Here is a 15,144-nt window from a genome sequence, read left to right as displayed (position 1 = left end):
GCACTCACATCGTATATCGTATATGGGTTATTTTCGTACTGGTAAAAATTCCATAATTCCCCAAACGGGGGACCGACTGGCATTACGCCCTGATATATAGCTTCATATTCAGTTAAGATACATACATACCCCGTAATAAGTAACATTTTATTTGTGTGCACAACTCATTTGAAGTGTGAAAAGTGGTAAGACCTTTTAACAGGCAAACACATGCAAATCGTTTAATTGTGGCACTTTGCAAATACTCAGTTCCCCAAAGCTTCCTAACCACATCTGGACAGGTGGACAGGTGGAGCTGAATCTGAATCTGAAGCCGGAGACAAGCCTTTAACACGTGATTCTGATTTGTGCGAAACGGAAGTGACTCCGTGCAACGCATTGGGAATTTTTTGGGGGGCACCGAAACCAGTTGGATGCCATAATTGCACTTCTTATGGGTACACAACGTGATACGAGTATTCCGCATGCGAGTCAACTGAGTAATCTGAAACACATGCGTACATATGTGGAATATATGTATGTATGTATGAGAAGCCCAAATACTTTGACCTTAAACTTGGATGTGGTACCTTGGAGTTCTTTCGAGTGCCGTTCGCAAACAGGAAAAGCAGCGCGAGATGGGGAAAGTCTGTCTGCAGAAGGCGGCAAATTACAAAAACCGGCCAACTCAGTGATAAGATTAGGATTTCGGATGGGAATGGAATATGCGGAATATTTGGGCAGGGGAGCGTGGGAATTTCCACGAGAGCAGCAAACACCAAAGATAAACCAATTTAAATAATAAATTTCATAAACAAACAAGCCATAGTTTTTCGCTGCCAACTATATGTAAGTTACGCTTTAAGTTCACGCTTTAAAATATAAATTGGTTCTTCAAGCAAAAGTTAAGTTAAAAAATATACATTTCTCTTGATGAAAAGTAAATAAGTTCATACTCATACGCTAAAAGTTTACTTAGCAATCTCGTTCTAATCCAAATAAAAGCCCGTGTTGACTTAATCAATATATTTGTGCACATTTGGCTCTTCGGATTCCAAAAGTTAACTGCTGATAGCACGTCCTTTGATTACTTTTGCGATTATTATCGGTCAAGTGTTTCCCACATGCGTCGCATGCCGAGCTTACATCGAAGTATTTGACTTTGGCTGCAAATGAACTCGTGTGTGATCAGCGGGCCAAACACAAATAAAAGTGTCTGTGCACTTAGTATATTGCTTGAATGCTTCCTTAACAATATTTGCATATTATTCCAATAGTAAGAAAAAAATATTCTAAGATATGGGTACGGTAAGCAATTGAAATTATGGTTTTCCTTATTTTCTTACATTTACTTACGCAACTTACAAAATCGGAATATATATTTACTCATCGTTTAAACGAAACATAAAACATAGATTAGCAAATAAAATTAATCGTTTTCTGTTTCGTTTATAAGTGCTTTATAGTTTTCGTTTTGAAAACCAAATTAATTTTGTTTAAGGCCAAAAATTTAAATTCTCGCGCCCCATGTTCTAAAACTGTACGGATCTAAATTACCATTTAGTATTTTGTTGCCATATTTTCAACAACACTCAGACTGGTCACACTGACGAACAGCTGACTTCTCAAGTTCGCGAAAAAAAATAGCAGCGTTTTTTGATAAGATAACAGAAAATCCTCGAAACACCCAACAAATCGCAGAGCTTAAGCCCAAAAACTCGCTGGCGGACCAAGATCGAACCTCGCCCAGTCGAACAATGTGATCGTACCGCGGCGGCAGGCAGCAGCGGATTGAAATCGCAGGATTGCCCACTTGGAGCACCCCCCTCTATGAAAATGGGCGACAGCGAGCAGATTTGGCCAGAAATCGGAGTGGATCCGCAGCATGTTTGCGAGGCGGGCGGCGATGGTAGATACCAGTTGATCTGCGACAAGGCGTGGCTGCAATCGCTGGAGCGGCACAGGCGGTTGACTCACTTTCCCAGTTGGCCACTGCTGGATCGCAGGGCCTATCCCGCTGGCCAGTTGGAGCACCCGTGGACGCGGATTTTGGTGCAGACCTATAGGAAGCAGCCGCAGTCGAGGGTGTACCCGCTGCCCAGGATCTCGGGAGATGCGTGTTCATCCGAACAGCCACTCTCCTACTCGCAGGCAGTGTCCTTTGTGGCCCACAGCAACTTTAAGCAGCTTTGGGAGGAGGCTTACAGAAAGTACAATGGCGCCCATGTCAAAATGTGCAGATCAACACCTTCAGCGCCCTCCACGAAGCCACCAAGTGGTCAGGGCCAGCTGCAACCACATGATGTAGTGCTCAAAGAGCTCATCCAGCGGGTGTATCACTGCCCCGTGCTGCACTGTCAGCTAGATCGTGACGGGTTTAGTGACTCATCCAATGCCAACTCGTGCTCAGCTGCTGTGGGCAGCTGTCATGCGAACGTCTTGCCCGCGCTGGTGGCCATTGAGTCCTCCACGCACATCAGCGTCTTCTTTTATCCTCCAGCTCTGGAATGCAGCCTGTACGATTGCATCACCTTCAGTCCGGCTCTGTTGGGAAAGAATTACAACAAGACACTATTTGTGATCTACCAGATCCTGCAGCTGGCCAAGCATCTCCAGGGGCAGGGCCTTTTTCTGGGCGATCTGCGTCTGCAGGACATTGTGCTGCGAGAGAATCTCTGGCTGCAGGTGCTGCCTCGGCTGCAGTGCAATCTGCTGGACGATGATCCAGCTGGGGAGGACATGTCGCCACTTACGCCACTGGCCAGCGAGGATTTTGGAGAGGCGAAGGACTCGCAGCAACCACTTCCATCCAGCAGCACCATGTTCGACCTGCGATTCGCCTACGATCCCGCCCACTTCAACTTGCGCGAGTACGCCGAGATGTGGTGCAATGGTCAGCTGTCCAATTTCGACTACCTTACTATCCTGAACAATGCGTGTGGCAGGAGTCTGACCAATGCCGCCTATCACCACATCATGCCGTGGGTTACTGACTTCAGTGGACGCGGTGGTGGCGCATGGCGGGATTTGACGAAGAGCAAGTATCGTCTGAACAAGGGCGATGTCCATTTGGATCTCATGTACGCCCATGCAAGCCAGCATGGCAGCGCAGACGGTAGTTATCCAGCAATCGGTGATCAGGCGCCACACCATGTCTCCGACTTTCTATCCGAGATCACCTACTTCGTATATATGGCGAGGAGAACGCCCCAGGCCATCCTCTGCGCCCACGTGCGTCCCATCTGGGTGCCCGCCGAGTATCCAGTGTCCATTCAGCGACTTCAGGAATGGACGCCAGACGAGTGCATTCCCGAGTTCTACTCAGATCCCATGATATTCAAGAGCATTCACGAAGACCTGCCGGATCTCGAGCTGCCTGCTTGGGCCACCTGTCCGGAGGATTTCATCTGCAAGCACCGCGAGGCCTTGGAGTCGCAGTACGTAAGCGAGCGACTGCATCACTGGATTGATCTCAACTTCGGGTGAGTTTTCTATGCACGTTAGCTCATTTGACTCTTACTAATTTTCTTATTCCACGTTAGGTACAAGCTGAGTGGCAAGGCGGCGGTTAAATCAAAGAATGTCTGCCTCACCCTTGTGGATCAGCACAGGAATCTCAGCCAGCGCGGCATCGTCCAACTGTTTGCAAGTGCACATCCTCCACGTCGATATGCCACGCCCTGGTTTAGTAAAGCTGCACCCAGGCTAAGCCAACTGTACGCCAGTCCCTCGAAACGTCTGGCCAAAAGTACCGAAAACCTGCAGGCTGAGAGTGTAACCGGATTATCGCATCTATCTCTGCGTCTTGGGGATGATGGATCAACCGGCTCTCTTCACAGCAGTTCTGCATCCGCAACAGCTTCCAATTTCTATGCAATCACCAATTTTATTGAACTGCCGGAGAATTATAATCCTGCTCTGTTGCTACACAATCTGGAAACTCTGGAGGCGTTTTACGCACGCACTTTCCCACAACAACGTGCGTCTGCCAATCCCGAAGAGAAGATGATCAGCAGTGATCTGATGTTCGAGCAGAACTCAGCGGAACATTCGTTCACGAATCAACTGTTTGCCAGTGGTGATGAGATACCCCCAAAGTCAAAGAATCTGTTAAGGGAGAAAAGGAATTGTCTACAACATCTGTTGAATGCCAGAAAGGAGAGGGATCTTCAAGTCTTGGGATGTCTTATCATTGAACTCTTCGCCATGCAACGTTTGCGACCCCTTCTGATGGGAAATGGCTTGACTGCCACCTTTGAGGCTCGACTCTCCGCCTGCCGGACGGTGGCACAGCTCCATCGCCAGGAACTACCAAAGCCAGTGCGTCGAGTAGTGCGCCTGCTGCTTCAGTTGGAGGAGCCCGGAGAGGAGGATCAAGGCTTGCCACAGCCGCCAAATCCTGCCCAGCTGCTGGAGCCCATGTTCAGCAACTTGTTGCTTCCATTCCCTAGCCACTACATGGCCGTCTATGCTCTGGTCAGATCTCTACATGCTTTTGAGGCTAATGCTGTGCTACTGGAGCTGCACACACACTTCAGTTGCAAAGGAGGCAGGGAATGTGACAGATACACGGAGATGGATCGTCAGCGAGTGCTGTTTGAACGTAAGATCGCCGAGTGTAAGGTGATGTCATGCTGTGCCCATGTAAAGAGGCTTCTTGAACCCATGGCTTTTGCCTATGAGCAATTTACTCCGGTTGAGTTGCTGCTTCCGCACATCATAGATCTTTTGAGAGATGAACGCACATCGATTTTGACTGCCTGGAACTTGTTTGATCCCATTGCACAGGCATTGGGAGTATCCCAAACGCAACAGCATCTGCTGCAACCACTGCTCAAGCTGTACGATGTGGAGAGCGTCAGTTCGCCGGACGACGGTGGCTCCAATGGCTCCACCAGCAGTGGTGGACATCTCCGCTTCTCGGCCAGCAGTTCGTTCAAGTCCCGGAAATCGGTGAAGCTTTATCACCACAGTTTCCTGCTTCGTCTAATTGTGCGTTTCGGACTCCGCTGTTTTCTGCATCATTTTATTGCGCCGCTCATTGAAGCAGTTGGTGGCTACAAGGAACCGGAGCAGGGCAATGGCTATCACTATCACAGTGGCGGCAGCAGAAGGACGAGTAAAAATCTCAACTTTGCCTCGGAAAATGAAGTTCATCGGGCAGTGGCTGCAGAAATGAAGCCTGACATCGAGGAGCTCTTCACCTTCGAGGATGACCAGGACAGGGCGTCCACTCAGGACAACAAGTCGATTGACTCCTTTGACATGCGTCCCAGCACCAGTGCTGCCAGTGCGGAGGAAGCTCGCGAATCGGATGGCTCCCCGGATAAACTGGTGATCAACGAGCTCATCTATGGAGCAAGAATATCGCCAGATAAACTGTCTTTAAGAGAGGGTCAGACACCGCCTGTACTGGTTCCACCTCCCCTAGGACCCCGCTCGCCCACCATTGAGATTCCCATGTGTCCCACGGCCGGTGGCATTCGTCGTAGTTTTCAGCTAAGCGCCATCGACTGTGATATTGGTTCCCGGAAGAGTGTGGACAGCTTTGAGCTGATCAGCCAGGCGGTGGAGCAGCTACCTCCTGCAGCTGAGGAGACGGAAGCGGAGGCATCGGACTCCCTGCAGGCATCGGTCATCTCTCGCTTGTCGGAAGCCAAGGCCGTGCAGAACAACCGCATCAGCGAGATGAGTGCCGAGAGTTTGGTGTGGCTGTCGCATCGGCTGGGTCCGGTGCTCACCTCTCGGTTCATCACCAGGAACCTGCTGAAACTGCTCTCTCTGTGCTATGTGGGCCAAGAGAACCTGCTTCCGGAAGTGGACGATGGTGGATCCAGTTTCAGTTCCAGCCCCGATGCTGCGAACCTCAATTACTTCAGCATTGCCAACGCGAGGGTCGTGGGCGACCGGAGTGCAGCTCGAGTCCTGGAGTGCCTCATGTCCATTGCAGGTGAGCTAACCTACAGTTATCCTAGTCACATGATAAAATCATGATTTCTCTTTGTCGCTTATAGCTCTCTATGGGGAAAACTTTCTGCTGTTGCAGTACTTCCCGCACATCAGCGAACTCATTAGTCTGTGCTCCAAACGGATAACTGGCAGTCTCGAGGGAGCCATCATCAGTTCACTGCAGCTGCTTAAATACATGGTTCCATGTCTTACCGATGCCAGCATCATGGAGCACCTTCAGCACATCATGCTGGAGGCAATCCTTCTGCCCATTCTGCGCCTCTTGAGCTCCACAAACCTTGTGATGCCCAGTGGTTATCTGGGACGTTCTCTGTTGGCGCGCAAGTTTCTGGATGCGATCTACGCTCTGAGCGTTCGCTTGGGCTCGGATATGACCCGGGAGCACCTTTGTCAGCCGCTGCTGAATCCCTTTTTCCTGATCTTCAACAAGGCCTTTGGATTGCCAAATGACTTTGCCTGCGATCTCGCTAATCTATCGCTCGTTGGTGGTGCATCACAGCCGGAGCGTGCGCTGGAGGAGTTGAGGGATGTGTTTGGACCGGAGCTGGCGCATACCGCTTACCTAACATTCCTGCGCTTCCTGGGCGAGGCCAACATGAAGAGGACACTGAGCAATCTGGATTTTGTGCTGACCCTGTGTCACGAGCATGAGCAACCCAATGGACAAAGCAAAACCCAACTAGCGACCAGTGTGAGTTCTGGACAAGATGTGGACTCAGTAGATGCCAGCTGCGAACTGGCCGCCAATAGCTTTGGCACTCAGATCGTGGGAAATCGTCTGCAAGTGGCCAGAAACAATGTGGAACTCATCGACATGGTGGCGTACAAGCTGGACCAGATGCCCAAAACTCGCCACCTGAAAGGCAACTGGTTGGCCTACTGGCGCAATGAGACGACGCGCAATGAGAAGGACACTCAGACCCTTAATCTCAAGCAAATACGCCTGCAGTCGTTTGTAGGACACACCAACTCTGTGAGAGCTATATATGCCCTGGATAATGAGAACAGTTTCATTTCCGCGTCCAAGGACAAGACCGTGAAGCTGTGGTCACTTCGCAGCGAAGGAGATGGCCGCAAGACGAGCGCCTGCCAGTTCACTTATACGGCGCACAAGAAGTCCATTAACTCACTTGGCTTCCTGGAATCCTTGCGATATGTGGTGTCCTGTGATTCGGGCATTCATCTGTGGGATCCGTTTATAGGAAGACCGCTTGGCATACTAGATGCTCCTCGTCATAGTGCTGTCACAGTGGTCAAATGTTTGCCCTCCCATTCGCCGCTGGTCATTGCCGGAACAGCGGAGTCCACTGTCAAGATGGTGGATGCCCGGAGCTGTGAGTATGTGAACGAGTGGCGGGTGTGCAATGCTTCACTGCCCAACGCTACTGTTCGATGCCTGGCTGTAGCGCCTTCCGGCAACTGGCTGGCAGCAGGACTCTCGTCAGGATGCATCGTTCAGCTGGACACGCGCACTGGCATGGTGATCAACTCGTGGCGCCCAATGGAATGTGATCTGCTGCAGCTGGCCGCTCCGAGTGATCAGTTTCTGGTCAGCTCCGCCTTGGATCACAGCCTGGCTGTTTGGCATGCCCTCGATGGTATCATGCACTACCAACTCAAGTGAGTCATAGATAAATTGCTATCAATCATAACAAGTTACTAATATTATTGTTTTTTAAAGACCTCCGCCGGAACCCGCCCATTTCCTGCAGAGTGTTGGTCCGTCTTTGGTGTATGCAACCACTGGCAACCGCGTGGGCGTCTATGCGGATGTGGCCCACTCCCACGCCTTCAGCACCATCACCAAACTGCGCTCGGAGACATTCCGCGGTGTGCTCACCTCGCTTGCCGTGTTGCCCCTGAACCGAGCCTTCCTCGCTGGCAACGAGAGCGGAAATATTGCCCTGCTTTGCTAGAATCTTGGTATCATACCATTGTACCATACTATGACATTATAGTATATAGTTTATTTTATACTCAACGGCACCAAATATTATTTTAATGCAGCTAACACGGGTTGGACGTCGCCAAGAAACCTACCCCGCCTAACCCAATGAATTTATGTATTGCGGTAGCGTTTGCATTGCTATATATTTATATTTATTATATTTACGATCGCACAGGCAGTGGCACATTTGTGGCTACTTTCTTCTAGCTTATAGAAATTAGTTCTCATACTCAAAGCTATAATTATGCCGTGTAAAAGCATTCCAGGTCCACAATTTATATATGTTTATATTTATGTGCATACAATAGAAGAAAAAATTGTATTTACAAGTAACTACTTAAGCTGGAAAGAGGTAAAATATTTAATATGTATGTGAGATACAGAAAAACAATAAAAGTGTACAAGACAAATATGTTTGTTTGTAATTTATAATTTTTGGGTAAATTTTTATATTTTTTTTAGGTTCAGTATGAACTAAACGGAAGCATGTTTTTTGAATAGCCAAGATGATTCAGTGCATCGGGAAGAGTATATAGTCGATAACGAGCGTCCATCGCAGTCGTAACCCTGAAACCAGTTTGCGGGACGCAATCTGAATGATTTGCTCGTTCAATTTTCGCTGTGTGCTTCTCCGCTCGATTTCCTTTCCTTTCCTTCGCATCGCCTTGAGCTGGGCCAATGAACCTGCTGGGAGCAGCAGCAAACGCAGCAGCACAGCACAGCAGCAACATCCCAGCAACAACGGACATTGCATCCGACGGGTTGGGATCTCCAGGGCCTGGACGGGATGCGGGGGCAAGCGGGAGTATCTGGGAGATCGTCCGTTCGAAGGCGTTGCATTTATTTTTGGGCGATGGCGATGACGATGGTGATGGTGATGCGGAGATGGGGACGTCGTCGTTTCTGTATGGCCACTTTTTTGCATTGGCATTCTGTTGTGCTGCTGCTGTTGTCGCTGCACTTTTTCGAAGTCTGGAGTCAGGGCGACTTGTGCGTGAGGCGATGATTCTGGGCGCTTGTTACAATGAGGATTTGCAGAGGACAATAGTGCGTCTAACTCCAGCAGCACCACTGCCACCCACCTTCGGCCAGTGGGAGTGGAACACTCACGGCAAGGTGGCTCCGTCCTACAAAGCTGGACGAGATTTGGCTCTTTCTGTTGAGCGGCGTAACCTTGAATTTAAGGAGTCGCATCGATGGAGTGCGTAATCTGGAGAGGGGCTAATGAGCCCTCCTCTCCACCAATGCTCCTCCTTCACTTTGATGGAACCAACTAGTTGGGCAGACGCCATTGGTTCGCCATATGTTGCCCAGCAGGTCTTTCTCACTGAAAGACTGCGCCGAAGTAATGCACTTTGAGTGGCGAAGCTAACAAGAATTTATTTTCAGTGTGCGTACGACTTTACCCACAGTCCTTGTTGATTTCACACTCAGATTTTACCTTGTCGTGGTATCTAGATACACTTATTTGCGGAATTTACATTTACATCTAAATCCGATTCTGTTTTTTATTAAAGTATCAATTAAGTAAACATGGAAAATTAGACACAGTTTCATATTTTATTTTTATTTGCTTCACCTTTGATGAAATTTAATATTTTGGAATAAAAGACCGATTATCCTATACAAAAACAACCTTAACAAATAAGGAAGATTTCACTATTTATATTGGAATTAGTAATACTTTTTTTTTTGTTTTGCTCAATGACATCTAAATAATAAATTTAATATCTTTCAATGATTAAATGCCCTCTAATGCATATATACATATACAAACATGCATTTATCCCTATACTTATTTATATATATAATGTGTTGATAATAATATTTAATATTATATATTCATTCTAAGCCCACTCAAGGTCTGAAAAAATGCATCATCGTTTTGGGACGGATTACAATTCTAAGCACTTGTCACATATCGAACTCAATCGTCCTCTAGCCTAAAATAAAACCATTAAACTTTGAAGGCTTTTGAACCTGCATTTGCCAGCCAGCTAGTCCATTGACCCACCCACCCAAGGTCGCGATGCGCCGTAAACAAACACTGGAAGCGGTAAGCCAGCCACCCTGCTTGTAAGCCATACGTAACATATACATAACATATACATACATATGTATGTAACCATAACATAAGCCACCAGCCATAACGTCATAATTACGAGAAGAGTGAGAACGGGGAGGCAAAAGTAACACAAATGCCAGCGGCACGCCATGAAAATATGTGGGGAATTCGAAATTTGTGAGAATCGCGCTGCATGAAATTTCACTCAGCTGCCCGAACAGGCAAGCAGCGCAAAAAGCAGACGGCTCGTTATGTTAGGAATGCCATTGGCCCGTGGAACGCCCGACCAGGGTTGCCGGGCGGCCGTCGGTGCGGCGGCCACCTGTTGCGCCTCGATCCCGTGCGCTGGCCTGGCAACCCTGGCCCACGACGCGATTCAAGGTATGCGGTCGTTCGGGGGAATGGAATGCCGCCCCAAAAATTCCAACGATGCAGGAGGAACTGAGCAGGGATGGGCAAGGGGGACTTAAGGCGAGAAGCGTTGCCAGAGCTGCCGCCGCTTCCGCTGGCGGGCTCAAACATTTTTTGGGACCACAAAATGTTACCAACATACAACCGAAAATTTTTACCAGGCGCCCAGGAGTGGGCAGTTCGTGGTTGGCAGGCTGAAAAGTTCATCGCTCACATGGTGGCGCATAAAATGACTGCAAAATGTTACCATACACTCGAAAAAACGCCTGGGAGGGCAGGAAATGCAAATGTGAAATGGGTGTGTGGTTTATAAATTCACCAGACAGTTTATGCCATCAATTTTATAACTCACACCCCCAACTGGGGGCGTCGAGTCAATAAATTCTCGTCGGCCGCATACGTATTTTATAGTCGCACATTGCAGATCTGACATAATAACTAAGAGGCGCGCAGAATGCGTTGAACGTGACTTCTCGGCTGTTAGCGCGTTTCCAATTCCAAGGGGCCTTTTGTTTGGTCTCGACTCTGTAATTACGATTATACGTACATATATGCACATGTATCTGGGCGAACTCTTTTCTCGCTCTTCGGGGCGTTGCTGGAATTCTATAAAATCGAATTTTTAACGGGCAAATGTTAACAGAGCCGCAGAATAGGTTGGCCAGTGGGTGCCATCCAGAAGCCGAACTGCCATCATCATCACTATCGATTTCCGTCATGTTAATGCTGTAAGCCTGCTGCTAGTTAACAGGCGCCCACCCCATGAATTGGCATTATTAGGATTGCCAAAATCATAGAAAGACGATTAATGTCGCCAGACGAAGATGGCAGATGGTTTGCTCTTGGTTGACGCCTGAGAGCTGCGGGAGCGAGCGAGATGACAGAAGGGTAATGCGAGTGCCCTGTGGAAAATCGGATGGTTAGCCGGGAATGCATTTCCAGACAAAATTCCATAAACAATAATATTGTTTTATGTACAATATTAAATAATATTATTACATATAAGAATAATAACTTATATTTACAAAATAGTTTACATATTACTACTGTATCTATTGAATCATTACTTGCTAAATATTATAATGTATGATATTTTGATTGCAATGCCATTTGTACAAATGTCTATTTTAATCAGCCAGCCATTACTTTCATTATTTATTAATCTATTATTAACACTTATTAATATCTTATGCATTTTGATTACAGCAATGCGTTAAACCGAACACCATCGAGTCAGAACGGTTCTAGGCAGCCAATTCGCCACTGGGGTGAAATGTGCTCGCCGAACGAGTGTGGGAGCGAGACGACCGTAGAGCGCCGCCCATCCGGTGGGCAATTTAAACTCGTGTATGAATTTCAATGCGAGAAACGCAGCGGCTATAATGGCCGGACGACCGCCTATGCGACGCTGAGCTCCTGTTCGCAAACGATTAAATTCAGTTTAATCATCCACTAAACAGCTACGATACCGTTTCGTTCGTTATTATTATTATTACATGCAACAAGTCGGGCGGTCACACACAATAAGAGGAATGTCGAAAACGACACACCACACCACACAGCGGAAAGAAAAAGTTGTGCCGCTGAAGAGGCAAGCGAATTGAATCGACAAATTGGATTATCCGGAGAATTGAACCGAGTGGCTATAGAGTACCCCCACACCTCCCCCATACCATACCGTTTACCACTTAACGTTTGGCATTCAGATGCTGATGAGTGCACTGGCACATCTGTGCATCTCTCTAATCCCTACGCTCGTCTCGCTCGCACCTGCGTGCGCGGCTTCTAACGGCGTTTCTATTGAGTTTCCATTGGAAATCTAATCGCTCGCTAGCCGAGCAGCATGCTGCTAAATCTGCTGGATACCTAGTAAAAATGTTTGTTGTTTCTTAAAGAGCAAGAAGAAGCCCCACTTTGCGCCACTCGCTCGCACATCCAACTCGACTGGTCTATATATGCCATATGTGTATCTCTGTACCTATAACTATGTGCAGCACACACGTATCTACTTCCATTCCCCTTGGAGCACGAACAACTGCAACATTGTTGCCATGCTGCTCGCTCCGGAGGTATCCGGTCTCGATCTGCCCACCACCACACCCACTCGGCCAGCCAATCACGCTTCCAACGAGCGCGTCCAAATGTTGTAAACCGTCGCTACCGGCTCTGTTCACCTGGTATCGTGTGGAACATTCGCTGAATTGAAACGCCGCTTTTCGTATTCGGATTGGTTGGATGTGCGCAAGCAACAAAGAAGCACAACTTCTTCAACCTCGCCGGTGGTTGGACTGCCCGCCCGGACCGCCACCACCTATTGAAATCGCCGTTGCCGCCGTCGCCGCCGCCGCTTTCATTTTACGCCTTCCCGTTTCAGTTTCTGTTTCCGAGTGTGCGCCGTACGCAGCGCCGCCAGTCGAGCGAATGTGTTTCGATTAACTTTTGGCGTTCTAGATATGATATGGATGCCATCAAAGAATGGGATGCAATCGAATCTTCAATTTTCTCATGAAAAGTGCGAAAGTATGATCTCTGAATTGAGAGTGGAAATATACTTACAGTCAAAATGTTTCTTACATGTTTGTGTGTTGAAAACAAAACATAAAAATGTTAAGTGCAAATGTTGCATTCTTTCCAGTATCCTTTCAAGAATTTTCTACATACATATGCTTTAAGCAAGTTCTTACAGATGACAAATGTTTAGAAATTAGCTATTAATTTATAATTATAAATTTACAAAAATATAATTATACAAGAATAACTAAAATGTTTAAAGCTTTCTAAAAGGTCATAGAAGAATAAAATATTAAAAAATTTAACTTGTTACGGTCTTGAGTCAATTTCTAATTTAGCAAAACTTTAAGCTTAGCTGCATATGACAGGATTTAACACTATTATTTTATTTCTAAATATAAAAATAAAACATGCGTTTTTAAATGCCAACTTTTTTTGGTTTGTATTTTTTGGAACTCTTTCAGTTCATTGCATTGTTTACAACTAATTAGCGTAATATGTTTTTCAGCAAGAATTTACTTCGTTAATATGTCAGTTGTACCATTAGTTTTGCACGCTGAGAGCCAAAGTATCGCCGCTGACACTGGCCACACTCTCCTGCCCTCCGGAAGTTCCGGATGTGGCATGCTTCTCGCGGATGCCCAGCCACGGCAGACGACGCTCCAGCTCCAGACGGTATTTTGGGTGACTGGTGGCATAGACCCAGGGATCCAGACAGGACACCGATTTGCAGGCCAGGCACGGAAGCATCGAGACAAAGGGCGTGATTAGCTGCTGCTCCCCGAAGCATCCGATGAGCGCCACCACGGAGTAGGGTGTCCAGGCCAGGATAAACAGCATGTATATAATGAGAGCCGCCTTGGCGATCCGGAGCTCCACACTCATGTTATCCGCATTGGCATTGGCCGACAGCGACTTCACATTCATTTTCTTGGCCTGCTCCGCCAACATCTTCTCGTGAACGCGTACGTGGGTGAAGAGCTTGTAATAGGACACCAGGATCATGGTCATCGGGATCACGTAGGACCACACGAAGATCGTGCGCACAAACAGTCGGTTTTCGTCCGTGTTGGTCAGGTAATCGAAGGAGCAGGTGGTCAGGAAGCCCTCTGCAAAGAATGTTCAGGCAGTTGAGCAATCCTGATGAATTCACTTCTTACCCGGCTGGTAACGTCCCCAGATCTGGAACAGTGGCAGCACGGAGAACGGAGTGGCCCACAACCAGGTGAAGAGTATAAGCAGCACAATTTGTCCGTAGCTCAATCGTCCGTCAATTGGATTCGATATGGTCTTGTACCGATCGAATGCAATGAATGCATTCGTTATGGAGGCACCCATCCCGGAGATGCCTCCATTCAAAGCGTATATATCGCAGCCCAGATCTCCGCCCACTATATAGCCAACGGAGGCGTTGAGAAGATAATGAGGCATATTGGTGCACATGAACAGATCGAAAATGGCCAGGTTGAGAATCAATAGGTTGGAGGGAGTTCGCAGGGACTTTGAGCTGAAAGAAGATTGATTTTGGCTGGTAAAATGTGGATTTTTGTGTTAGAACGCTCTACTTACGTGGAGAATATCCAGATGACCAATCCATTTCCGAAGATACTCGACAGCATGAGGACGACAAAGGCAATGTAGAACCCGGCGTGGTAGTAAATGGGTGCCTCCCGGAATCCCCGCCAGTGGGCGTGCACCAAGTGCTGGTACTCCGCCGGATATCCATGTCCCATGGGGAAGACGCCACCATCTCCGGAGCTATCGTTCACATAGGCCTGCGGCCCACTTGGGCCGTTGAGGTGCATACTGCTTGATCCGCTCCAAAATCTAGTTTCCTTTGCAGCCCGACATTCCGGCCTCTGACTTGAGTCACCTTTGGCCTTTGGCAAGTGCCATCAAAACGCTTTTATAGCCCGCCAAAGAATCTAATTAAGGCGGATTAAGAGGTGTCCACTCGACCTTGGGGTGCGTGTGCATACCTGGAAGGATAATCCCAACGTCTTAGCCGCAGCTTAAGGCATTCTTGATTCTTGAGGCGGTCAAGTTACGACAGTCAGCGCAAAGTAAAGTAATGATACAAAAACTGTTGTATTTACATTCAAAAGAAACGAACTTTTATTTATATATATGTACATATATTGTTTACTTAAAACTTTTTCTTATAAGCGGAAAATGTATTCAATTAGGTAGTTCAGTTTGCATTATTAATTACCTAAACTTATATTTATTAACGTACATTTTATGGAAATATTAATCATTG

At 47.4% G+C, this 15,144-nt stretch overlaps 2 protein-coding genes across 2 annotated transcripts; one reads left to right on the top strand and one right to left on the bottom strand.

Moving 5' to 3' along the window:
• The first annotated feature begins 1,587 nt into the window (after window positions 1-1,587).
• Window positions 1,588-8,307, top strand: LOC6527335 (WD repeat-containing protein 81). Its single transcript, XM_002088391.4, has 4 exons — window positions 1,588-3,461; window positions 3,522-5,929; window positions 5,994-7,569; window positions 7,631-8,307. The coding sequence occupies exons 1-4, from the start codon at window positions 1,810-1,812 to the stop codon at window positions 7,863-7,865; spliced, it is 5,871 nt and encodes a 1,956-aa protein (XP_002088427.2). The 5' UTR covers window positions 1,588-1,809; the 3' UTR covers window positions 7,866-8,307.
• A 4,992-nt stretch (window positions 8,308-13,299) lies between these two features.
• On the bottom strand, window positions 13,300-14,771 carry LOC6527333 (opsin Rh5). The gene is made up of 3 exons (XM_002088389.4): window positions 14,454-14,771; window positions 14,045-14,391; window positions 13,300-13,993 (listed from the first exon to the last, which is right to left on the bottom strand). Exons 1-3 carry the CDS (start codon window positions 14,687-14,689, stop codon window positions 13,428-13,430), a joined length of 1,149 nt encoding a protein of 382 aa, XP_002088425.1. The 5' UTR covers window positions 14,690-14,771; the 3' UTR covers window positions 13,300-13,427.
• Between the last annotated feature and the right edge of the window lie 373 nt (window positions 14,772-15,144).

The sequence above is a fragment of the Drosophila yakuba genome, chromosome 2L (assembly GCF_016746365.2).
Source record: "Drosophila yakuba strain Tai18E2 chromosome 2L, Prin_Dyak_Tai18E2_2.1, whole genome shotgun sequence".
Lineage (NCBI taxonomy): Eukaryota > Metazoa > Arthropoda > Insecta > Diptera > Drosophilidae > Drosophila > Drosophila yakuba.
The sequence above is the reverse complement of the archived record's forward strand: the minus strand, read 5'-3'. Positions and strand labels throughout refer to the sequence as shown.

Bases quoted from the DNA above. Each gene is read 5' to 3' on its own strand.
- LOC6527333 (XM_002088389.4), bottom strand. From the start codon at position 14,689: ATGCACCTCAACGGCCCAAGTGGGCCGCAGGCCTATGTGAACGATAGC. The intron at 14,392-14,453 runs GTAAGTAGAGCG...ATCTTCTTTCAG, and splicing joins GTCATCTGGATATTCTCCAC to CTCAAAGTCCCTGCGAACTC. The intron at 13,994-14,044 runs GTAAGAAGTGAA...CATTCTTTGCAG, and splicing joins CTGGGGACGTTACCAGCCGG to AGGGCTTCCTGACCACCTGC.
- LOC6527335 (XM_002088391.4), top strand. From the start codon at position 1,810: ATGAAAATGGGCGACAGCGAGCAGATTTGGCCAGAAATCGGAGTGGAT. The intron at 3,462-3,521 runs GTGAGTTTTCTA...ATTCCACGTTAG, and splicing joins TGGATTGATCTCAACTTCGG to GTACAAGCTGAGTGGCAAGG. The intron at 5,930-5,993 runs GTGAGCTAACCT...TGTCGCTTATAG, and splicing joins GTGCCTCATGTCCATTGCAG to CTCTCTATGGGGAAAACTTT.